Source organism: Trichechus manatus, unplaced genomic scaffold, assembly GCF_000243295.1.
Source record: "Trichechus manatus latirostris isolate Lorelei unplaced genomic scaffold, TriManLat1.0 scaffold00018, whole genome shotgun sequence".
NCBI classification, from domain to species: Eukaryota; Metazoa; Chordata; class Mammalia; order Sirenia; family Trichechidae; genus Trichechus; species Trichechus manatus.
Window position 1 is genome coordinate 10,924,489 of NW_004443954.1, and position 27,319 is coordinate 10,951,807.

A 27,319-nucleotide genomic window follows, 5' to 3' on the forward strand; every position below is an offset into this window, starting at 1 on the left:
TTTTAAGACCCCAGACACTACTCACCAAGGTAGAATGTAGAGCATTGTCTTTATAAGCTGTGTTATGCCAATTGAGCTAGATGTTCCCCGAGACCATGGTTTTTTTTAAGGCCCGGTAACATTGATGTTTGTTTAAAAACTTAAAAACTTTGCTGGTGGGAATTTAAAATGATGCAGCCGTTTGGAAAACAATCTGGAAGTTCTTCAAAATGTTAAACCTAGAGTTACAATATGACTCAGCATATTGTAAATGAAATGAAAACATTTGTCCACACAAAAAAGTTACCAATGTTCATCATTATTCATAATAGCCAAAGAGTGGAAACAAATGTCCGTCAGCTGATGAATAGAAAAATAAAATGTATATGTCCACACAATGGAATATTATTTAGCCACAAAAGTAGTGAAGTACTATTGATACATGCTACGGTATGGAAGAATCTTGAAAACATTATGCTAAGTGAAATAGCCAGACATACTGTATGATTCCATTTATACGAAATGTCCAGAATACCCAAATCTATAGAGACACACAGTAGATTAGTGGTTGCCAAGGGATGGGAGGGGTGAGAGGAAATAAGGGGGTGATGGATAAAGCATACAAGTTTCTTTTTGGGGAGATAAAATGTTCTAAAATTGATTGTGGTGATGTTGCGCAGCTCTGTGAATACACCAAAAGCCATCGAATGGTATAGTTTACACAGGTGAATTGTATGGTATGAGACTTATATCTCAATCATGCTGTTACAAACAACAACAACAAAAACACAAAACTTAAAAACTGTGCTAACCCTTCCCCAGTTAGTATTACTTTGTATAGTTATTAATCCTGTTTCAGGGGCGGGGGGTGGGAGGTGGGGAAGAGAAGTATTGGACCACTTTCTGTGGAAAAGTAATTAAGACCATCCTTTCAGTCTTTAATAAGGGTGACAAAACACCTCAGAGTTTCGGGGGGTGGGGCGGGTAGAATCTATATTAGTGGTTATTGTGTGCTGCCAAGTTGATTCCAACTTATAGCAACCCTATATGACAGAGTGGGGCCCTTGTGGCACAGTAGTTAAGAGGTCAGGCTGCTAACAAAAAGGTTGGCAGTTCTAGATGCCAGTTGCTCCTTGGAAACTCTATGGGACAGTTCTACTGTGTCCTGTAGGGTCACTATGAGTCAGAATCGACTCGACTGCAACGGGTTTGGTGTTTTGTTTTGGTATATGACAAAGTAGAGCTGCCCCATAGGGTTTCCTAGGCTGTAATCTTTACAGGAGCAGATTGCCAGGTCTTTTCTCCCACGGAGCTGAGCCACTGGTGGGTTCAAACCTTTTGGTTGGCAGCCAAGCACTTATCCACTGTGCCACCGGGGCTCCTATATTAGTGCTGTGGTGAGGAAAATGTTTTCCTGTGGTAGCAATCAAGGCCCAACACCAAAGGGACTGTCCACATTTTCTTGTACTGCAAGTCTGTGGTCATGAATACTATTTCAGATGGGAAGGATAGACTGTGGTCTGACGATGGGCCTTGTATTTTAAGACAGAATAAATTCTTCAAGAAGACATCCATATATTTTAAAGTTTTAATTTATCAGTTAATGACTGTAAGAGTTCATTTCTGTACTAAAGCAATAATGGATTTTTATATCAACTGAGTCTGCTAAAATCTTCTAATTTACCAGTGACATTTGAGTGAAAAATTTTCAAAATCAAACATGCTTGGTTCTTCCAGTAAGCAGGGTTATCTAAAACCAAAAACAAAACCCGCTGCTGTCCAATCGATTCCGACTCATAGCTACCCTATAGGACAGAGTAGAACTGCCCCATAGGGTTTCCAAGGCCATAAATCTTTTTTTTTTTTTAATTGTGCTTTAGGTGAAGGTTTATGGAGAAAACTAGTTTTTCATTAAGCAATTAATACACATACTGTTTTGTTACATTGGTTGCTAACCCCAACACATGTCAACATTCTCCCATTCTCCACTTTGGGTTCCCCATTTCCATTAGTCCAGCTTTCCTGTCCCTTCCTGCCTTCTTGTCCTTGTCCCTGGGCTGGGGTGCCCATTTATCTCGTCTACATGGTTAAGCTATGTGTATTATTGTTTGTTTTTTGGGCCTGTCTAATCTTTGGCTGAAGGGTGAACCTCAGGAGTGACTTCAGTACTGAATTAAAAGAGTGTCTAGGGGCCATACTCTTGGGGTTTCTCCAGTCTCCATCAGACCAGTAAGTCTGGTCTTTTTCTGTGAGTTAGAATTTTGTTCTACATTTTTCTCCAGCTCTGTCCAGAACCCTCTATTGTGATCCCTGTCAGAGCAGTCGGTGGTGGGAGCCGGGCACCATCTATCTAGTTGTGCTGGACTCAGTCTGATGGAAGCTGTGGTAGTTGTGGTCCATTAGTCCTTTGGACTAATCTTTCCCTTCTGTCTTTGGTTTTTTTCATTCTCCTTTGCTCCAGATGAGGTGGGACCAGCAGACGTATCTTACCTTAGATGGCCACTTAGAAGCTTCTGAGATCCCAGACACTGCTCAGAAGGCTATAAATCTTTATGGAAATAGACTGCCACATCTTTCTCCCATGGAGCAGCTGGCGAATTCAAACCACCACCTTTCAGTTAGCAGCAGAGCTGCTTAATGCCTGCACCACCAGGGGCTCCTTAGGGTTATCTAGAGTGATGTAATTCTTTGTTTTAAACTATTCCCTGAGACTTACAGTAATCCATCACTTTCTGCACAAAATGTAAAATTATTTTTTCATTTGTAGGATCCTTTGGCTAAGTCACTCCTGTAAATATCACTCTCAAGTTACAATTCTCTATTGACCTTTTTCTGTGTGCAGTATTGTTTTACCTTTTTCTATATCTTGACTTTGGATAAAGTATAGAAAAGTTACATTTTGAGATGCTATTTTTCTTTCTGCCTTAATTACCATTGTAAAAATGGGCATAATACAGAATAAAACAGTGAAATAAGAAATACCTTTGTGTCGGGATTCTTTTAACTACTAAATGACATGTTTTAAGGATTACAAATGGATGACTGTATAATATTGGCAAGACATCTAAAATAGTAAATGACATAAATCTCAGATTGGAATGCTATCAAGGGAAATTAGAGAGCAATTTATCTTAATACTGGTGAACAAAGGAGAAGAAACGTGGCAAAGAAGAACCCCAATCTTTTTATAGCAGTGAACCCTTTTTGAGCACCTGAACAAACATGGGATATGGAATAATCTGCAAAAACCAACAAAAGTAGAACGTTACCTTTAAAGGCAAGCAGCAGAAAATTTCACATAAAAAATAGAGTTAACTTCCAGACTGCATGTATGACAAATTATCAATTTAAACATGCTTTATTGAAGAAATCATTCTAGTATTAACAAAAATGTTCCTGCACACATTCTTCCACTTTTCACACAGTACATGGTACGTGATATTCCGAAGAATGACTCAAATATTTTTGTAGAGTTTTGCAATATCAATATGTTTACAGATAATCACTGTACGAGTTACTAGTATGCTAAAAAGATGTTGGTAAATTTTTTATAGTGATAAGTTTTAGTGACAAAAACTCAGAATATTTAAATCACTCTTCAGATATTTACAATTGCTGAAATAATATCTGAACAGAGTTTGTTGGTTCCCCTTGTAAATTTCTTAAATTAAAAAATTATTTTTGTACACGCATACCTCGTTTTATTGTGCTTCACTTTAAATAATAGATATTGCAGTTTTTACAAATTGAAGGTTTGTGGCAACCCTGCATCAAGCAAGTCTATAAGCGCTATTTTTCCAATAGCATGTGCTCACTTTGTGTCTCTGTGTCACATTTTGGTAATTCTTGTAATACTGCAAGAATTTCATAATTATATCTGTTATGGCGATCTGTGATCAGTAATCTTTGATGTTACTATTATAATTGTCTTGGGGCACCACAATCTGCACCCATATAAGAAGACAAACTTAATAAATGTTGTGTGTGTTCTGACTGCTCCACTAACCGGCTGTTCTCCTATCTTTCTCCCTCTCCTCAGTCTCCCTATTCCCTGAGACATGATAGTATTGAAGTTAGGCCAATTAATAACCCTGCAATGTCCTCCATGCCTCTCAGTTTAAATCAAAAGCTACAAATGATTACGCTTAGTGAGGAAGGCATGTCAAATGCCAAGACAGGCTGAAAGCTTGGCCTCTTACACCAAACAGTTAGCCGAGTTTTTTTTTTTTTTTTTTTTAAACACTAAATGGGTCCTGATAGAACGAGACAAAAATGTGGAACAGAACTTCAAATTCCCCCAAAATTCACACTCACTGGACCCACTGAGACTGGAGGAATTCCCGAGACTACTGCCCTGAGTCACTCCTCAAACCTTGAACCAAAAATTTCCCTTGAAGTCACCCTTCAGCTAGATAGCAAGTTAGCTGATAAAGAATATCACCTTTGAGTAATGGGCTCCTTTAAAAAATTATCCATATAAGACCAAATGATTAACAGTTACTCCAAAGCATAGATGAGAAGGTTGGGGGGCAGTGAGACTAGGTCATTGGGAACGGAATAACTAGAACAAAAATAATGAGAATGTTACACAATTTGAAGAATGTAACCAATGTCATTGAACAACATGCATAGAAAATGTTGAATGAGAACTTTTATAAAAAATATAATATTTTAAAAAATATAACTCTGCTTCTTAAGTAACATATGGACCATTTTTATAGAAAAAAGAAACTACTACTTTCCTTCTAGTGTTTATTTCAATTGTTTAATTATAATGCTATTTTCAAACTTATGTTTATAGTAGTTAGCCAAGTTTTGAATGCAAAGGAAAAGTTCTTGGAGGAAATTAAAAGTGCTACTCTAGTGAACACATGAATGATAAGAAAGCAAAACAGCCTTGTTGCTGATATGAAGAAAGTTTTAGTGGTGTGGATAGAAGATCAGACCAGCCACAACATTCCCTTAAGCCAAAGCCTAATCCAGAACAAGGCCCTAAACCAAACCAAACCAAACCTGTTGCACTGAGTTGATTCTTACTTACAGTGACCCTATAGGACAGAGTAGAACTGCCCCATAGGGTTTCCAAGGAACAAACTGATCTTTTGGTTAGCAGCTGTCAGAGTTAAGATTCTGTGTCAATTTGGCTGGGCCATGATTCTCAGTGTTTATATGTGATCGCCCCCATGATGGGATCTGCCATGAGTAGTCAAGAAGTTTCCTTGGGCATGTAGCCTGCATCTGAATATAAGTGGACATTCTGTCTTTTGCCCTCCCTGGATCCTGCAGCTGCCTCTTGTTCATCTGACCTCCGGTTCTCGGGACTTTAGCTAGCAGCTTACCTGCTGATCTTGGGATTCATCGATCTTCACAGCCTTTGAGCAAGAGCCCTGCTCTCCGACCTGCCGATCTTGGGTTCCCCAGACGCTGTGGCTACATGAATCAGGAGAAGTCTCTATCCTGATCCATGGACTTGGTACGTTCCAGCCTCTACAATCGTGTGAGCTGCTTCCTTGATATAAATCTCTCTCTATATATACGTATTTATATGCTTTACTGTTTTTGCTTCTCTAGAGAACCCAGCCTAAGACAGCAGCCAAGCTCTTAACCACTACGCCACCAGTGCTCGAAACAAGGCCCTCTCTTCAATTCCATGAAAGCTGAGAGAGATGAAGAAGCTGTAGAAGAAAAGTCTGAAGCTAGCAGAGTTTGGTTCATGAGGTTTAAGGAAAGATGCCATCTCCAAAACATAAAAGTGCAAGGTGAAGCATCAAGTGCTGATATAGAAGCTGCAGAAAGAAGATCTAGCTAAGATAATTGATGAAGGTGGCTACACTAAACAACAGATTTTCAATGTAGATGAAACAGCCATATATTGGAAGAAGATGCCATGTTGGACTTTCATAGCTAGAGAGAAGTCAATGTCTGGCTTCAAAGTTTCAAAGGACAGGCTGACTCTCTTGTTCGGGGCTAATGCAGCTTGTGGCTTAAGTTGAAGCCAATGCTCATTTACTATTCTGAAAGTCCTAGGGCCCTTAAGAATTATGCTAACTCTACTCTGCCTGTGCTCTATAAATGGAATATCAAAGCCTGGATGACAGCACATCTTTTTACAACATGGTTTAGTGTATATTTTAAGCCCACTGTTGAGACCTTCTGCTCAGGAAAAAAGATTCCTTTCAAAATATTACTGCTCATTGACAATGCACCTGGTCACCCAAGAGCTCTGATGGAGATGTACAAGGAGATTAATGTTGTTTACATGCCTGCTAACACAACATCCATTCTGCAGCCCAAGGACAAGGAGTAATTTCAACTTTCAAGTCTTCTTATTTAAGACATATATTTTGTTAGGCTATAGATGCCATCAAGGACATCATACATGAAGAAAGCAAAAGGTCATTTAAAAAAAGAAAGAAGGAAAAGACCAACATGGATGTCAGAAGAACCCTGAAACTTGCTTTTAAACACAGAGCAGCTAAAGCAAATGGAAGAAATGATGAAGTAAAAGAGCTGAACAGAATATTTCAAAGGGAGTCTCGAGAAGACTAAGTATTATAATGAAATGTGCAAAGACTTAGAGTTAGAAAACCAACGGGGAAGAACATGCTTGGCATTTCTCAAGCTGAAAGAAAAATTTGAAGCCTGGAGTTGCAATATTGAAGGATTATTTGGGGGAAAATAGTGAACGACGCAGGAAGCATCAAAAGCAGATGGAAGGAATACACAGATCACTGTAGCAAGAAGATTTGGTCGATGTTCAGCCATTTCAGGAGGTAGCATATGATCAAGAACCGATGGTATTGAAGGAAGAAGTCCAAGTTGCACAGAAGGTATTGGCAAAAAACAGGGCTCTAGGAGTTGATGGAATATCAATTGAAATGTTTCAACAAACGGATGCAGCGCTGGACGCGCCCACTCTTCTATGCCAAGAAATTTGGTAGACAAATAGTTGGCTAGCCAACTGGAAGAGATCCATATCTGTGCCCATTCCAAAGAAAGGTGATCCAAAAGAATGTGGAAATCATTGAATAATATCATTAACATCACACGCAAGTGAAATTTTGCTGAAGATAATTCAAAAGCTGTTGCTGCAGTACATGGACAGGGAACTGCCAGAAATTCAAGCTGGATTCAGAAGAGGACATGGAATGAGGGATATCACTGCTGATGTCAGACGGATCTTTGCTGAAAGCAGAGAATACCAAAAAAGATATTTACTTGCATTTTATTGACTATGCAAAGGCATTTGACTGTGTGGAACATAACAAATTATGGATAACATTGTGAAGAATGGGAATCCCAGAACACTTAATTGTGATCATGAGGAACCTGTACATAGACCAAGAGGCAGTCATTCGAACAGAACAAGGGGATACTATGTGGTTTAAAATCAGGAAAGGTGTGCATTAGGGTTGTATCCTTTCACCATACTTATTCAATCTGTATGCTGAACAAATAATCAGAGAAGCTGGACTATATGAAGAAGAACATGACATCAGGATTGGAGGAAGACTCAGTAACAACCTGCGATATGCAGATGTCACAACCTTGCTTGCTGAAAGTGAAGAGGACTTGAATTGTGTCCCCCCAAAATATCTGTCAGTTTGGCTAGGCCATGATTCCCAGTATTGTATGGTTGTCCTCCATTTTGTGATTGACGTAATTGTGTCATAAATCCTATTCTCTGCCTGTGGTTAATGAGGCAAGATTAGGTTATGTTAAAGAGGATTAGGGTGGGATGTAACACTCAGTTCACATCCCTGATTCAGGGTAAAGGGAATTTCCCTGGGGTGTGGCCTGCATCACCTTTTATCTTACCAGAGATAAAAGGAAAGGGAAGTGAGCAGAGAGTTGGGGACCTCATACCAAGAAAACAGTGCCGGAAGCAGAGTGTGTCCTTTGGACCTGGGGTTCCTGTGCTGAGAAGCTCCTAGACCAAGGGAAGATTGATGACAAGGACCTTCCTCCAGAACCAACAGAGAGAGGAAGCCTTCCCTTAGAGCTGATGCCCTAAATTCAAACTTCTAGCCTACTAGACTGTGAGAGAATAAACTTCTGTTTGTTAAAGCCATCCATTTGTGTATTTGTTATAGCAGCACCAGATAACTAAGATATAAAGGAAACAAAAATCCTCACAACTGGACCAATAAGCAACATCATGATAAACAGAGAAAAGATTGAAGTTGTCAAGGATTTCATTTTACTTGGATCTACAATCAACACCCATGGAAACAGCAGTCAGGAAATCAAATGACACATTGCATTGGGCAAATCTGCTGCAAAAGATCTCTTTAAAGTGTTGAAAAGCAAAGATGTCACTTTGAGGACAAAGGTGCCCCTGACCCAAGCCATGGTATTTTCAACCGCCTCATATGCATGCAAAAGCTGGGCGATGAATAAGGAAGACTGAAAAAGAATTAATGCCTTTGAATTACGATGCTGACGAAGACTATTGTATATACCATGCACTGCCAGAAGAAGGAACACATCTGTCTTGGAAGAAGTACAGCCAGAATGCTCATCAGAAGCGAGGATAACGAGACGTCCTCTCATGTTTATTTCGGACATGTTATCGGAAGGGACCAGTCCATGGAGAAGGGCATGCTTTGTTAAGTAGAGGGTCAGCGAAAAAGAGGAAGACCCTCAATGAGATAGATTGACACAGTGGCTGCAACGACAGGCTCACACACAGCAACAACTGTGAGGATGGCGCAGGACTGGGCAGGGTTTCGTTCTGCTGCCATAGATAGTTATTCTGCTATTGGATCTGGGCAAAGTAAATTGAAATCCTTCTGGAAAGTATTCATCATTCTAGATGCCATTAAGAACATTCGTGATTCATGGAAGTCAAAATATCAACACTAACAGGAGTTTAGAAGTTGAATTCCAACCCTCATGGATGACTTTGAGGGGTTCAAGACTTCAGTGGAGGAAGTAACTGCAGATATGGTGAAAATAGCAAGAGAACTAGAATTAGAAGTGGAGTCTGAAAATGTGACTGAATTGCTGCAATCTCATGACCAAACTTTAACAGATGAAGAGTTGCTTCTTATGGATGAGCAAAGAATGTGTTTTTTTGACATGAAAGCTACTCTGGTGAAGATGCTGTGAACATTGTTGAAATGACAACAAAGGGTTTAGAATATTACATAATGAACATAGTTGATAAAGCACTGGCAGGGCGTGAGAGGATTGACTCCAATTTTGAAAAAAGTTCTACTGTGGGTAAAATACTATCAAACAGCATCACCTGCTACAGAGAAAATCTTTCATGAAAGGAAGAGTGAATTGATGAGTCTAATTTCATTGCTGTCTTATTTTAAGAAATCGCCACAGTCACCCAAACCTTCAGCAACCACCACCCTGATCAGTCAGCAGCCATCAACATCGAGGCAAGACCCTCCACAGCAAAAAGATTACGACTTGCTGAAGCTCAGATGATGGTTAGCATTTTTTAAGCAATATTTTTAAATTAAGGTATGTACTTTTTTTTAGACACAATGCTATTGCACACTTTAAGACTACAGTATAGTGTAAATATAACTTTCATATGCACTGGGGAACAAAAAAATTTCTGTGACTCGCTTTATTGTGATACTTGCTTTATTGTGGTGGTCTGGAACCGAACCCGCAATATCTCCAAAGTATGCCTATATATTATAACTTTGTATATATTAATGCACTGCACCTGTTGCTGTGTCTATGCCATTTAACACCTCCCCTAGGTGTGCCAAAGTTGATAATTTTCTGTGTGAGTGCTGATGTAGGAATGGTTGGAAAGCACTACACTGTACCATACGCGATAAGAGCTATAGAAAGCAAGAATGTTACAGAATCATCATTTACACTGTTGAGTTTAATAATCACATTGAAATGGTTCAAAGTATTCAAAAGGCAAAAATACAATCAAGTGCCGCATAATGTCTGTTTGGGCAAGTCCAACTGCATATATGCCCGTGGTCCCATAAGGTCCCAGTCAGAGAACAAGAGGTAGTGGATGTAGAGAATGTTACAGCTTCCTGCATGCAACACGTGTGTCTCATGTCTCTTGTATACAATGTTATTGCGCTGCCAGGCACATAATCAGACAGTACATATATAACCTATAACACATATGTCTTGATAGCCATAATAAACACCTATGTTATTGGCTTATGTATGTACTGTACTTTCCATAGTTATTTTAATGTGAACTTTCCCTACTTACAAATAAAAAGTTCACTGTATAACAGTGTATGCTTTGACTCGTAGGCAGCAGCATCCAATCTTGTATATTGCATGTTTCTTGAGTGTTTAGTGTGATCTGTTTCTTTCAAAAGTATTACCGTGAAGTGTATCATGGCTCCCAAAGGCAGCAAAACCAGTGCTAGTGATTAGCAGCAGCAAGAGGCAAAGAAGAAGCATTGATTTGGAAGTGAAACAAAAGTCTTCCCATATAGCTTTGCTAAGTATATAATATGATATTCACACAACATTCAAATTATATAACATCCTATTCACAGAACCTATCTTGGATGTTAAGCAACGCATGACTGTATTTCTAAAAAACTGGCATGCTCTCAGAGACGAGATAAACTTAAAATCTGGAAGAGGTTTTGTTCCCTAAAGTTAAAAATGCCAACCTATGATAATTTAGTAATTTACATGTGTCCACATATTTTCTGTTAAAATTTTACGTTCTTCTCTGTCACACACATTATTTTTGCAATGATCACCGTAACCATTATATTAATTTCAAATAACAACAGGCATTAGTTGATCATTAATCTTTTATTATCTATATAGATTTCTTGAGATCTGAGAAACATCAAAATTCTATTTAAAATTTGTTCTTAAAAATATATAATATTGCACTTCCATTTTTGGCAGTTTAATTAAGGAGTGGCTGAGAAGAAAAATCGTACAAGAAGCTAATTTTTATTTTGCTCTATAGTAAGCAAGGAACTTTGTGTAAAAGCAGAACTTACACAACTTATTTACAGTAGTGCCAAATAAACCAAATATTTACAGTGTAAATATTAAAGTCTTACCTCTGAAGGAAGATTCAGTGTATTGGATGTAAACAGTATTAATTTAACAAAAGCACTCCCCCTCCGATTCTGCTAAACATTTTTAAGCCAAGGGGGAACTGATGTGAAATATTTTTGTGTGATTTCTTTCTCAAGACAAATACATGGAAAGAATGCTTGTTCTTGGAGCACTGAAACTGGATCACTAAACCCTTCCACAATGATGTTTCCTACATGACTTTAAAAATCACATCAAACTAAGAATTCCAGGTTAAGCCTTCTTTTTTAGTTTTTCTGTAATTATTCTCTTTTACAAGTGCATGAGTTAGCAGTTATGTAATGGTTTTTTTTTGTTGTTGTTGTTGTTAATTGTTTATTTTCCAAGAGAACTATTCCTTAGCCCACAGAGTCATGCTTCATAGTTCAAGAACACAGGTCAGTGACAACTTTCATGGAACTTGGTCCAAAGAAATTCTTTACATTCCAAAATCATTTTACACTTGGAAAGATACCAGCTTTCTTCATCTCCTCAAAATTCTTCATGGAATCATAATTTCTGCAGAAATCTGCATATGCCTTCTTTCTTGGTTCAGCTACTGCATGCTTACAGAGTTGCAACCCCCAGGGACATAATGATTGTTCCAACAACACGAATTCACAGACGCTTGGCCAGAGGCCTTGTATCTGAGGTTTCGTCACAACACTGGAAGACAGACATGGTGGTTCTTCTCCCTCAACACCAACGTCCTTCCTGACTCTATGTAATGATTTTAAGGTCAGTTTCTTATACTTTTTCTAACAGACATAAGATTCTAAATATGCATCTGCTTGAATTATTTTTAACTTTTGTTATATCATAATGAAACTGTATATACTTATATTGACCTAGAATTTCATACTCTATACTTTTTAATTCCCAATTAGGTAAATACTCTAAAAAGCTCTAATTTTTTTCACTTATCAACTAATTAGGAAGACAGTTCTGAAACAGTTGTTTGCAAAAGCAAATGCCAAGATTTAGACCTACTTAACAGTGTATTAAACATTCACAAGACCAAAAACTAAAAATGTGAAAATAAATAGAATATACGTGCAATATAAATACATGACACAGAAACATCCATTTTTGGCACCACCTAAAAAATACCCAGCTGTACTTATTACTCTTCAGGTCTTTGGGAACACTTAAAATTTCTAACTATTAAACTTCTCCTTTTCCTCTGGAGAAAAAATAATTCACAAATTTGAACTGGTATTTCAAAAGCAAAAGGATTTCTTTTTGTTAATTCTTAAACGATCTGAAGAATGACCAGTTATTCGAAGTTTAACGAGTAGCCAATATGTTAATTAAGCTTTTACAATTCTACCGTGACTTGATTATTTCAAATAGTGATTTAATGTGGAAAGATATGGTTTCTTCTTAAACCACCATGTACCAATTGCATAGTTCTGACTTGAAAACGAAACTCAGAGTACAGTTACAAAGACATTAATATATATTAACTGAACTGAAATAGATTCTTGAGAAACAGTCTAGTTTGGGTAGATGTTAGTGTAAACTCAGAGGGAAAAAACAGTCAATAGCAAACGAGTTTTCTTAAAAAATAGGTTAATGCTAAGAATAATAGCTTTTAAAGTTTCTGTTAAAAATAAGCTTAATAAACAAGAACACAAATTTTAATTCAAAACTTAGCTCTTTGAAATGCCCTATTTTCTTGCATATAGCAGAAAATACATTTTTCATAGTTTTCAACATTACATGTAAAAATGAGGCACTAGTTAGACATAATTTTTATATATTCACACAAATAGGTATTTCAGTCCCATCCGTAGGTTTACATTTGCTTGCTGTTTTCTGAATGGCAAACTGTTCACAAAAATAAGTCTTCTGAAGGAGGTGCATAGGAGAAGCCGAGGAATGCATCATCTGCCTCTAGCACACTGGCGTTCACTATGGAATAGTCAGAGGACACACACACAGAGTATGGAACTGTTTCTTCTGTAAATGCTGCATCAAAGTTCCGGATATCATCTGGTCCGGCCTAGAACATCAAAAGCACACCATTATTCACCTTAGCTTTTCTTTCATGAATTGAGTCCTTCATTAAAACTATATTATGAATTTGTATATTTATTCCTGGCAAGTTCAGATGTCTTCCTACTTCATCTTTTCTTTGAAACATTTCTTCTGCTTTTCCTTTCTTGATTTTCATTATCTAGGTGAGATGGCCTATACTTGTAACAGTTAAGGTTCTTATTGTTGGGTGGGGGAAGGGAGGTGGGGGAAGAAGGCCAGCATCACAGAGTGGTAATCTATGCTAATCTGAATCCCAGGCACTGTAATGGTGCCCTTCTCCTCCACCCGTCACCACCTCTAAGTTCAGAGAAGGGGATCAGGTAGGTTATAAGGTTAGCACTTTGCATTTGAGCTGCCATATATGTCTGTTCATCTTGCTCCTCAATTCTGGATGGGTGAAGTCTTCTGATGAGGAAATGAAGGGGTGATACATAAAACTGTGGGGTGGGGTGACTTACTGTGCTACAGAGAACATCATGAAGCATGTGGCTAGGGCCTAAGTGGGACAAGGCACATGGGAGATGAAGTGTATAGGCTGCTTAAGTTCTAAGACCCCGTTGCCATGGGGTCAATTCCGACTTATAGTGACCCTATTGGACAGAGTAGAACCACCCCATAGGGTTTCCAAGAAGCAGCTGGTGGATTCAAACTGCCAGCCTTTAGGTTAGCAGTCGACCTCTTAACCAGTGCGTCACCAGGGCTCCAGGTTCTAGGAAAGTGGGTCTTAATTTCCCTTTATGAATCTGATGAAGGCTAACAGACACTCCCCTTCTGATACGTTTACAAATAAAACTTGGGATACAAATTCAGGTGATTCATTCTTCAAACCCATCGCTGAAGCCCTATGCTATCTCTGCTCTAATGGGAGGTTGTTATTGTTAGGTGCCCTTGAGTGAATTTCAACTCATAGCAACCCCATGTGACAGAGCAGAACTGCCCCGTGGGGTTTTCTTGGCTGTAACCTTTACAGAAGCAGATTGCAAGGTCTATCTCCTGCAGAGATGCAGGGTGGCTGCGTTCAAACCACCATCCTTTCGATTGGCAGCATCCTTTTGATTGGAGTGCTTAACCATTGCACTACAGGTCTCCTAAGGGGAAGGGAATTCTTAAAATGTACAAATCATCAAGCCTAACCTAGGTGAACAGATGAGGATTTAGAACAGATTAATACAAACCAAGGATATAATTAGCCTGATAGGGCTACTATCTGAGCAGAGACCAGGGAAACCCAGAATGCCACAGCCTTCCATATGAGAAAATCCCCCATAGATGAGAAAGAAATGCTAGAAATTTTGTATATATACACACATACATATATCATGTCCTCAAGTTCTTAATATATCCCTAGAAACATGGCCTCTAGACTACAACAAAGTTTTAAATTCTGGTGGTGAAATTTGCTAGCTGTAATTCTTTATGTAAGTTACCCTAACTCTGTGAGCTTGTCTCCTCTTCTGTAAAATGAGAATACTGTTGCCTATCTCTTAGGTCTGCTGTGAGGATGAGTTAATACATAAAATTCCCAGAATCTGACATGTAGAAGGCACTCAATAAATGATAGGAAATGTTATTATATTTGGCTTTATAAGCATTTTGCAAATGACCTCATGGCTGGTACTGAGAGAGATAATACTACCCATTACGTTACTTGTATTATTGTTGTTGTGAGCTGACTCATAACGACCCTATACAACAGAGTACAACTGCCCCATAGGGTTTCCTAGGCTGTAAGCTTTATGAGGAGCCCTAGTGGTGTAGTGGTTCAGAGCTCGGCTGCTAATCAAAAATGTTGGCAGTTCAAATCCACAGATGTGCCTCGGAAACCCTACCGGGCAGTTCTATTCTGTCTTACAGGATTGCTATGAGTCAGAATCGACTCAATGGCAATGGGTTAATCTTTATGGGAGCAGATTGCCAGGGCTTTTCTCCAGAGGAGCTGCTGGTGAGTCCAAATCTCCGACTTTTTGGTTAGCAACTGAGCACTTAAACCATTATGCCACCACGGCTCCTTGTATTAGCTAAATGGTATTATCCCTTCTCTTTCATAGTAACTATCATAGTAACTTCTGAGAAAATGAAATTAAGAAACCAATACTTAGTTAAGATGATTTAAATATTTAGTAATACAAATCTAATTCTGAGGATTAAAACAAAAAGAATTCAGGAATACTTATCCATTGTTAACAGAGAAATAAACTGATTCTGATACTTTTATAATGCAGATTATTTGGTCACACGTAATTGAAAGTATTTTATACAACTAAATATAGTGTTTTTTGGAAGCACTCCTATTAACTGCTAGAAGAAATCACAGAAATACTGAAGCTTATCACGATCATTAGCCATCAGAAAGAGGCAAATCACAACTACAATGAGATACCATCTCACCCCAACAAGGCTGGCACTAATCCAAAAAACACAAGATAACAAATGTTGGAGAAGTTGTGCAGAGACTGGAACTCTTACACACTGCTGGTGGGAATGTAAAATGGTACAACCACTTTGGAAAACGATTTTGGGCGCTTCCTTAAAAAGCTAAAAACAAATACCATACAATCCAGCAATCCCACTACTAGGAATATACTTGAGGGAAATAAGAACCATCACACGAATAGACATATGCACACCCATGTTCACTGCATCACTATTCACAATAGCAAAAAAAAGGAAACAACCTAAATGCCCATCAACAGATGACTGGATAAACAAACTATGGTACATACACACAATGGAATACTATGCAATGATAAAGAACAATGATGAATCCCCGAAATATCTCACATTATGGATAAATCTGGAGGGCATTATGCTGAGTAAAATTAGTCAGTCACAAAAGGACAAATATTGCGTGAGACCACTATTATAAGAACTCAAGAAAAGGTTTAAACACAGAAAAAAGCATTCTTTGATGGTTACGAGGGTGGGGAGGGAGGAGGAGGGGAATTCACTAACTAGATAGTACACAAGGGTCAACTTCGGTGAAGGGAAGGACAACACACAGTACAGGGGAAGTCAGCACAACTGGATCAAAGCAAAAGCTAAGAAGTTTCCTGGACACATCTAAACACTTTGAGGGACAGGACCGGGGCCTGGGGACCACAGTTTCGGGAGACATCCAGGTCAACTGGCATAATAAAGTTTATAAAGAAAATGTTCTACATCCCACTTTGGTGAGTGGCTACTGGGGTCTTAAAAGCTAGTGAGCGGCCATCTAAGAAACAGAAATTGGTCCGATATCACTTGGAGCAAAGGAGAATGAAGAAAACCAAAGACATTAGGAAAATATTAGCCTAAATCACTAAAGGACCAAATGAACCAGAGACTACACCAGCCTGAGACCAGAAGAACTAGATGGTGCCCACCAACGACCACCCTGACAGGGAACACAACAGAGAGTTCTGGACTGTGCAGGAGAAAAACACAGAACTCAAATTCACATAAAAAGACCAGACTTCATGGTCTGACAGAGACTAGAGGAACCCCCAAAACTTTGGCCCCCAGACGCACTGTTAACCCAGAACTGAAACTATTCCTGAAGCTCACTCTTCAGACAAAGATTAGACAGGACTGTAAAATAAAAAATAATACATGTGAGGAATGTGCTTCTTAGTTCAATCAGATACACAAGACCAAAGGGGCAGCTCCTGTCCCAGAGCAGGATGAGAAGGCCGGAAGGGACAGGAACTGGTCGAATGGACACAGGGAACCCAGAGTGGAAAGGGGTAGAATGCTGCCACATTGTGGGGACTGCAACTAATGTCACAAAACAGTATTATAAATTTTTGTATAAGAAATTAACTTGAGCTGTAAACTTTCATCTAAAGTACAATTTAAAAAAAAGGTCCTAATGACTTTTTCAAAGGGAAAGTATAAAAACTTTGACTCAAAGATCAAGCTTATTGTTATTTTTTAAAAAAAAAACTGAATCAGTATGGTCAAAACCTAACTTTCCTTTTTCTAAGTAACTACCATAATTTTACACAAATAACATGTGTTATGTACATTTTTGCCAACCGCCCAACCCCCCTGCACATTATTTTCCTAGGCATGCTATATGTACAGGTGTGTTATTTGCAAAAATGTGGTAACCCTATTAACATTTAAAACATCAACCAGACTGAAAACCAATGAATTCAGTTTGTTGAAAGTTAGGAAGAGTAAGCATCAAAGATAATTTCTGTCGGCACCTTTTTTCCTCCATAGATCTAGCCATAAATTATTATGAGGCATCTGTTTTGTTGCCTCACATTACATAATTCAATCCACATACCTGAATGCCTAATGCATGCTAACTGTATAGTTACTTTTCTTTATATATAGTCTGTCTCTTTAACTAACTGTAATTTCCTTGAAGGCATATTTCTTTGTATTTTCTACCTAAGTGTCTATATATATTTAACTGACAAATTCTCAAAAAGAAGAAAAGGAAGAAGGGAACTAATATTTATTGAATACCTACTATGTGCAACTCAGGTGCTTTACAAGCATTATCTAAATTAAACCTCACAATCCGTGTCAGAAAAAAACAAGGGCTTGAGAGGTTAACAACTTAACTTCCAATGAGACACAGATACCTGAAAGTATCTGACTGAAGTCAATGTTTCCATTTCTAAAGCTGCTTAGAAGGAGTCCCTACTCCTTAGTGTGCCTGAGGACACATTTCGTTGAGGATATCTAAACGCAGTGACTCTTAGCATAAAGGAAAAAGTCGATCATTCTTAAGGGTCCTGGGTTCCTACTATAAATTCCAGAAATTAGGAATAGAAATTGTCCCTAACAGTCACTTCCGAAAGTCACTTCTGGATGAGCTACATGAAATAAGTTTACAAACACTGTAATGTCTAAAAGTGTACAATATCACACCCATTAACTAATACCAGCTATGAGCTATGCAGAGAAAACGAGCCTTTAACGAAGCCCGAGGAGACTAAATAATACTTGCTTCCCCGCACTGCTGTCATTATCCTGCTCTAACGTTAAAAAAGTATACCCTAAGTTTCACAGCAAAATTCACTGATGATCCTGCCACCCCAAATCAATCTTGGTTTATATTCTCTTCCAGTCCTTATCCATATTTTTACAATTATAATCATAAGTTACAAAAATAATAATTACCAAGTTTCGATTTAATATTATAAAGACGTTCTGGTCATTTTAGTATTTATCATTTACTTAACCAGAAAAGGCAATATTGCTTTAACAGAAAGAACACTGACTCTGGAGTCAGAAGATTTAAATCCTGGCTCTGCCGCTTTTTATCCAGCTATATGACCTCTCTGGTTTCCACTTCCTCATTTATAAAACATGTATAGTAACAACAATAGTACCAGTAGCAGCTTGGTAGCTTATTTGAAGAGTAAATTATGTATTATGTGCACACAAGTATATATCACAATGCCTGGTACACAGGAAACTATCAATAGTTACTAATATCCTTACTGGCCCACTGATGATTATTAATCATTTCTCTATTGTTATATATTTTTTCCAAAAAATTCCAACATTGTTAATACTGTAAAGCGTATCTTTGGTGATGGAGACTTCTGAAATATCCCCATCAGTAGATTTAACAAGTCAAGCTAACATGAACATTTTTATGGTATACTGTCTTACTGTTTTCCAAAAAGGATGTAACAATTTACATTACCATTAAAAATGTTTCCCTGTATTTGGTTTTAAGTCAATCTAGGAAGAAAAGTGCATCAGTGTCACTTAAAACGTTTTAGCATATATAAAAATAAAATATAGTTACTTTAATTTACATCTTTTTTTTAACCTAATAAGCTCATCCTTTTCTTAAACCTGCTCCACAAAAACACTCTACAATTACTGTGCTGCAAGATATTTTTTATCAACCGAATATAATCTTGGCCCTCTGTGAAAAGCAGTAAACCATCCTGAGTGACATATTTTGCAAATAATTAGGTACTGACTCCATTTAAATTTTTTTAAAAAATTCATTGTGCTTCAGTTGAAAGTTTAGAGTGCAAATTAGTTTCTCATTCAAAACTTTATACACAAATTGTTTGGTGACATTGGTTGCCATCCCCACAATGTGTCAGCACTCTCCCCCTTTCCCTTTCCACCCTGGGTTCCCACTGTCCATTCGTCTGGTTTTCCTGTCTTCTTGCCTTTGCTTTCGGGCAGGTGTTGCCCATTTGGTCTCGTATACTTGCTCGAACTAAGAAGCACATTCCCTAGGTGTGTTATTGTTTGTTTCATAGGCCTGTCTAATCTTTGGCTGAAAGGTGAACTTCAGGAGTGGCTTCAGTTCTAAGGTAGTAGCGTGTGAGGTTAGATTTTGAGATCTACTGCTACAATTACAATGAACTACAGTTTTATGTTACACCAGTTTAGAAAAAAAGATTTGGATATATACATACCACATTAGGATTAAATGGTGGTGGAATCTTCTTTTGTACAAGGTCAGTCCAGCTGAGTGATTCAAAAAAAGGATGATTCTGAATTTCAAGCTGGAATATTAAAGAAATATTTTTGTTTTTACTAATTCTGAAGAAATTTTAAGATGCCAAAATACTACCATTTTGCTCCTCAATTATTCTTTTTAGATACATGTTTATGCTATTCACACAGTAAAACAGTGTACTGGAAAGACTGACAGACCAGATGTGAAAGACGGTTACTTAGAATTATCTGCTTTAACCTAAGTTATCCTCTTCCCAGTCACAGCTTCCTCACAGGTAAAGTGTTAACATTTCTGCCCTGGATGCTTCACAGGGCTGTTTGAAGGATCAGCAGAAAATACGAAAATCACTATGAAAATAATATAAAGAAAACATGAAAATAGAAGTGCTGTGAAAAGCACCACATACAAAGAATTACTATTATTACCTGAATAGGTGAGGCAAACAAGAAGTCAGGACAAGAGAGTTTTACACAGTGGGACAGAGGTAAAACCAAGGTGAAAAGTTCTACTGTCAAGAAAATTTTCACTCTCATTGGCAGTATCAAATTTGGCACAGTATTGCTTCCAGCTTTTTTTCCTGCAAGGTGCCACGGAAGCGTAAAGGTAGGATCTAACCTAGTTTGGTGGGTTAAAAAACACTTCTTACAGAAAGTAATGTCTGAGCAGAGATCTGAAGGATGAGTAAGAATTACCCAGGCAAAACAATGAGGGGAGAACATTCCAGGAAGAATATAAAGGTTCTGAGGTGGCAAAGAGGTTAGTTTGGTCAAGAAAATGAGAGTCCAGTATGGATGTAGCATAGGGAAGGATGAGGATTGTCACACAGGTGAAGTTAAAGAGGTAGCAGGAGCTGTATCATATGGGGACTACATTAAGAATTTTGGATTTTATTCTAGGGTTATGAGAAACCATCAAGGGGTTTTAGGTAGGGAAATGTCACAGCTGTATAATTATTATTTTTAAGACATTCTGGCTGTAGTGGGGAAATGGATTAGAGAGTCAAGATTGGATAAAGGAAAAATATCTACCACTGAGTCACACAAGACATGCCAGTGGGTAGGCAAAGAGTAGTAACAGTGGGGCTAAGAGAAGTGTCTGGATATGGGAAAGATTTGGTCGGCAGATGCAGCAGGACCCGGGGGTTGGCTGCATATGGAAGTAAGGAAGAGAGAGGAATCAAGAATGATTCTCAGATTTCTGACCCAAACAATCGGATAGACACTGATGTCATTTAATTAGAAAAGGAATGCAGGGGGAATTTTTTTAAACCTGCTGAGTTTGAGTTACTCTCCAGAAACGCAAGTGGTAGTGCCGAACGGACAGATATTATTTAAGTCTAGAGCACAACAACAACAGAGTTCAGAAGAGAGGCCTGGACGGAAGACATAAATGTGTGAGGTAACGACATACACGTGACTAAAGCCATGGGACAAATTCCTCTCCAGGAAGAGAACACAGCAGAAAAAAGAGGGTCTTAGGACAACTCCAAGAAACTGCAAAATTGAATGGTCAGGTTGAAGAAGAGGACCTGACAAAGAAGGTTATGGAGGAGGGCTCAGAAAAGGAAAGTGTGAGATGGGTGCGTGCTCTTGGTGAAACCTAGGGAGCACGAGAGAATTCCAAGTTTAAATGCTGCTGAGAGCTCCCACTAAGGAAGACAAGTACCCAGCAGTTCTAGTAGCTATTCTGTGGTAGACTGAGAGATGAGAAGAGACTGGGAAAGGGAGAGTGAGTATAGAAAACTTTCAACAGGTTTGGCTGTGGAAGGGAGAAGATAGGGTAGTAGCTTGCAGGACGGTAGGGCTGAGGGGTTTTTGGTTTGCTTTAAGAGAAAAGAGACTTCATGATACTTAATTATTGACTGGAAAGAACGAGAACAAAAGGGAGCAGTTGTCCGTGCAGAAAAAAGCATTCACAGACTCCTTGCAAGGGGTCGGGATCCAGCGCATAGGTAGAAACTGACCTTTTCCACTACAAGAGAAGGAAATGGTAGGTGCAGATGTATGTAGGTCTGCAAATATGGTAGCAAGAAGTTGAGTTAGTTCCTCTCTAGTGGTTCCATTTTCCTTATAAAATAGGAGGCATCTGCTAAAAGTGAGGAAGAAGAAAAGGAATCAGAAAGTTTGGAGAGAAGGCTTGAACTAGCTATTACAGAGAGTAGGAGAGTCAGCTGAACAGAGAAACAAAGGAGCATTATCAGGCAGGGGGGAAACACACAGGAGCTTAGTGATTATGATTTTACAGTGGCTTCAACATGCCCAGTTGTGTAACTTTCTTCCACACTGTTCAGCAGCCCAGGAGGTTAGAGACAGTTGGATTCACCCAGGGTTGCGATTTCTGCCAGTGAATTTAACAAAAAGTCACAGGAGCATGGAGGTCAGGAATAGGAGCAAGACTGACTGAAACTGGACTATGGACTGTGAGCTCCACAGCAAACTATTGGTGGAGCTACCCGCTGAATTGGGGGCGGGGCAGGGGTTGTGGGTGGGACGCAATATTAGAAAAGTTCATTAGCCACAGATCAAGTTCAAGACTGATAAACAGCCTCCAAGAATTTCTGAGAAAGAAAATTAAAAGTTCACGTTCCTCAATCGTTTGTGAGTTTACTGACACACTAACATAACACTGGTAACTCCACTAGCAATTTAATTATCCTGAATCAAAACAAACAATCCTGCAGATTCCATAAGAATTTCAAGGTGTCACCAAATTCTCATAACAAAGTGATTTCATGCTAGTTCAGAGCAAAAGGTATTATTACCTCATGCAGCAGAAGGCACCTAACAAATTCTTGTTAAATAAAATGATTTAAAAATTTAGGTAGTTGAAAAAAATGTACGCCACACAACATTTTTTAAAAAGAAGGGACAGAAGGGGAAACTGTTATAAATGAAAATCAAATAAATCACTCTGTTATGAAAATCGAATGAAAAAATGCTTGTACAAGTGCTCTAAGCACTGTTCAGCTCTATATAAATACTGGCAACGACTGCGGAGACATGTATGTTTCTTTCTCAGGGTGCTGTTCTTGAAGGCTGCAGTCATCACAGAAAACAAGGATTCTCCTCCCAATTTTAAATAAGCTTAAATACAGTCAGTATTGGGAAAGACGTTACATACAAAGTCTTCTCTGGCACCGAGCCGATTTTGCCTGTCTTTCTCAAGGAGTTCTTCTAGAATGGACCAGGCTGTGAGGCTCACTCCAGGCCTCAAATTTAGGGGCTTGTGAAGAATATTGTCATACATCTCAGCAACATCTCGGCAATAAAAAGGAGGCTAAAAAATAAATAAATAAATAAATCAAAATAAAGAAATTAAGCGGTAACTGAACTATACCAAAATTGGGTTAAAACTGTAGGGTCTGGTCTCCATCTAGGAGCCCTGGTGGCACAGTGGTTAAAGTGCTCAGCTGCTAACTAGAGGTCTGAACCCACCGGCTGCTCCATAGGAGAAAGATGTGGCAGTCTGCTTCCGTAAAGATTCATGGCCTTGGAAACCCTATGGGGCAGTTCTTCTCTGTCCTACAGGGTCTCTATGAGTCGGAACTGACTCAACAGCAAGGGGTTTTTGGGTTTGGTCTCCATCTGCAGGCGGCAGTCTGGACAGTCGCAGACACGCAAGGCCTTTTGGGCACGTGCACATTTGTAGTGTGGTTTCCTGGTGCCCTGAGATTCCAAGGCCCAGCACACCACAAAGTTTAATACATGTTCACTGGATGAATTAGGGCCAGTTCATTTGTTCATTAGCACCTTATGGGCAAGTGTTAAATTGTATAAAACTTGTAATAGTATCTACTTCAGAAAAAACAATAACCAACCTCCTCATGGGCACAGTGATAAAATTATTGGAAACAGAGATTCAACACACATCAACACTAAGTAATTTCTTGCTGATTTTGGAATAAACTAATTAAACCAGAGTGAGACAGAGACCTGAAGATAGCACTCCTCCCTAAGTACCTGTGACAACGACAAGACGGTGCTGCACTTCGCGCTGGGGATACGGCGTCAACAGGTGAATGCCAGTTAGTCCTTTAGTTCTGAAGTAAAGGGAACTTATAGGCTTGTCACTTTTTTATGGGGGGGACTTCATTTTTTAGTTTTTTAAATTTAATTTTTAAACAGTTAATAAAAATTAAGTCTCATTAATGAAGCATATGTTTCAAATGTTCCCTTCTGTATCAATTGCATTTTACATACAACGTTAGTATGTTATACTTTAAAAGTCCTCTAAAGAAATTCAAAGGATGTTGAAATATCAAGAAGGTAAATATCCAGCACTTGGAGAAGAGAAGATATAAAGTGGTTATCAAATGTTATAGTCATAACCATAAAACTAGATCTTTCAACAAGGGGGTCCTAGTCAAGGACAAAGAGATACTGTTGGCTTTCACAGGTATCTATCATTCAAAATTAACAGGAAACAAATGCTCTAAAATGTACATCATGTACAGAATTTCACCGAGAGCTCCAGTTTTCAGGAAAAACAACAACAATACACAAACCCCGCTCAGGTCTCAGCTGACAGCCATATTTAGGATCAGCAGTGTCCGTGTCAGCATTGAGCATTAGAGCATGGCTCCCAGCACGATGTCAATGTACAACTAAGGGATCATGAAGGGCGTCTAGGGACTACTCTGAATATTTCAAATGCCTGAAGGAAAGCAAACATTTACTTCCTTCTAAGGATATGTAAGCTAACTAAACTGCCGAAACTGGTTTTGGTTGGAACATTAGCTCAGTGCAGGAAAACTAGTTAACTCATGTTAATCAGAAGATCTCGCTGGCTTTATGGGTCTTTAATAAAAATTGAAGAAATTAATTACTCAGTAAGCATCACTTGTTCTTCCATGAAATCATCAGGACATGGTGTTTATGAGAAAGGGAATACAGAATCCCCAGTGGCGAAAAAGCTGAGAATCAGCGTATTAATTAAATCCTATGAAAACAAACTGCAAGGCAAATACTCAAATGCGTTATTTTTTTAAATTAAGCAATACGTTGATAAATACAAATTTTTTTTCTTTCATCTTTTTGAAATTAGGCAGGAATGATGTTTGGGGTAAATACAATGAAAGTGGGTAACTTTTTTTTTTTTTAGTGAAAATATACACAGCAAAAGATACACCATTTCAACAGTTTCTACATGTACAATCCAGTGACACTGACTACATTCTTCAAGTTATGCAATCCTTTTCCAAATTATTCCACCACCCTCAACATAAACTTACTGCTCTCTGAGTTTCTCGTCTAACCTTCCAAGTTACTGTTGTCAGTTTGATCCCACAAAGATAATTCTTTAAAAGAGCATAATACTCAAGGCAGAAATACTTTACTAATTAAGCTAAACTATCTATAGTGTTGCTGTGAGTTGGAACTGACTCAATGGCCACGGGTTTGGTTTTGGTTTATTGTTGGGTTCAAAGAAGCTAAGTGGGTAATTTTAACGTCACAACTAGGTGTCTATTTCTAAAAATGACAGTGGAATGAGAATATCTGAAGGAGTGGTTAATATGAGAGAGAAATAATTATATCAACTTAAAAAAACTAGTAAAACGAAAAGATTTACTTTTTGTGCATATCCCTAACGTGTTCTTTGATTCATTTAACCAGGTTATTGCTCTGTTACTCTGTTAGTGTTCTCACAAGATTATCAGACAGAGAGAGAGAGAAAATTCAAATTAATTACAATATACTGAAATAGTCATGAAAGAACGGAAATACATACCAATCCATATAGCATTTCATACAGAACAGCACCAAGGCACCACCAATCCACAGTATTGTCATAGGGCTGTTTTCTGATTACTTCGGGTGCAAGGTACTATACAAAAGATTAAATATTAGACTATTTCAATAAACAACTCAGACAATTAAAATTTAGGAACAATTCAGAAATTTAACAAATTTTAGGTTTTACTATCACACTAAAAACCTGTTTTCTTGACTTTCAATGGGCTGGGGGACTCTCATTCTATCACAGTGGTTCTTAGGCAGGGCTACTCTTCAGAATGAACTGGGATATTTTTTCAAAATACACATATTCTAGCAACTCCTCCAGAAATTCTGATGCAGCTAAGACAAACAGAAGAGAACAGCAGTATGGAATCTTTCACACTAAGTGGGTAAAACATATATTGTAGGGGGAAAGGCTTTTACAAGATTAGCTGATTTTGGAAGTTCCTCGGGTCATTATTCATCACACTTTTTCCTTGAAGGAGTTCTCAATGTGTCAAATATATTCCTTTTTTTCTTTTCAATGTAAAAAAGAAATTAATTTCATTCTTACTTAAAAACTACAATAGTAATTCTCTGAATATGTTACTTAGAAAAGTTGTGTAAGCTAGATGATTATTTGCATTTTAATGTGAAAAATTTTAAACACATCACAATTTCACACATAGAAGATGGCGAATTTTAATTTTAGATTCCAAAACACATATTTCCTCTTTCCACATCAAGTATATGTAAGAAAAACATTTCCTCTTAAACTTTTTTTATATGATCCAAAACAAATGGCCAAATAAATTTTTAGAAGTTTAACAATTTTATGATCACATTTAGATTTAGGCAACAAAATAACTTGTGTTTCCTTTCTAAAAACTATAGACTTAAGAAAGAGTGTTAACTACGAAATCAATACACCTTCACAAAAAACATTTCTTCATACATAAACCAAAACAGAATGACTTCAAATATATTCAAGAGCTTGGGGTTAGATTACAGAGAGAAAAGAAGAAAATGGTACATTTCAAAGTAAATAATCATTACTTATAGACACTTTTATTAAGCTTCTGATCTTGATTACAAGTCTTACGTGAATCATTTTTTCATACTTTTTCTTTTTTTAAAAACAAATTTATTTTTGTTATTGCTGAGAATATAGTCATGCGTTGTTTAACGTCCATGATACGTTCTGTGACACAGGACGTTACGTGATTTGGATGTTGTGCGACCATGCCTAAATCGCAAACAATAGTATTCACTGATTTTCCACCTTTGTGTTGTTTAGTAACCTTTTGTTTCACTTCCAAATCGATACTTCTTTGCCTCTTGCTGCTGCTTCCACTAGCACTGGTTTTGCTGCGTTTGGGAGCCATGATGCACTTCATGGTAATATTTTCAAAAGAAAACAGATAATGCTACAACACCCAAGAAATGCCCAATACACGAGATTGGATGCTGCTACCTAGGAGTTAAAGCATACGCTGTTACACGGTAAACTTTTTATTTGTAAGTAGGGTAAGTTCACATTAAAATAACAATATACAGTACATGCATAAGCCAGTAACACAGGCGTTTATTATGACTATCAAGACATATGTATTATAGGTTATATATGTACCGTACCATTATATGCCCGGCAGTGCAAGTGCTTTGTATACGAGAGACATGAGACACACGTGTTGTGTGCGCAAAGATGTGTTCAATACATCCAGTTACGTCCACTACTTCCTGTTCTCTGATCAGGATTTCAAAACTCAGTTATAACCTTATGGGATTATGGACATATATGTGGTTGGATGTTGCCTGAACGGCCGTTATGCAGCGCACGACTGTACACAGCAGAACAGACACCAATTCAACAGTTTGTAAGTGTACAGTTCAGTGACACTGATTACATTCTTCAAGTTGTGCAACCATTCTCACCCTCCTTCTCTGAGTTGTTCCTCCCCCATTAACATAAACTCACTGCCCCTATGCTTCCTACCTAATCTTTTTTTTTTTTTTAATATTTTATTGTGCTTCAGGTGAAGGCTTACAGAACAGATAGTTTCTCATGTAACAGTAACACACATGCTGGTTTATGACATTGGTTAACAACCCC

At 38.1% G+C, this 27,319-nt stretch overlaps 1 protein-coding gene across 6 annotated transcripts in view; it reads right to left on the bottom strand.

The window, feature by feature from the left end:
* Positions 1-10,193: 10,193 nt before the first annotated feature.
* SGK3 (serum/glucocorticoid regulated kinase family member 3) overlaps positions 10,194-27,319 on the bottom strand; it is a 157,604-nt gene continuing 140,478 nt past the window's right edge. For 5 of the 6 annotated variants that reach the window (XM_004372546.2, XM_023727768.1, XM_023727766.1 and 2 more), the window contains 4 exons: positions 25,220-25,315; positions 22,613-22,768; positions 19,449-19,538; positions 10,194-13,030 (listed from right to left, as the gene is read on the bottom strand). In XM_004372546.2, the coding sequence (XP_004372603.1) occupies positions 12,860-13,030; positions 19,449-19,538; positions 22,613-22,768; positions 25,220-25,315 (513 nt within the window). In that variant the 3' untranslated portion in view covers positions 10,194-12,859. Of the gene's footprint in view, positions 13,031-19,448; positions 19,539-21,455; positions 21,581-22,612; positions 22,769-25,219; positions 25,316-27,319 lie in introns of all 6 variants that reach the window. The other variant, XR_002823350.1, reaches the window with a different exon arrangement.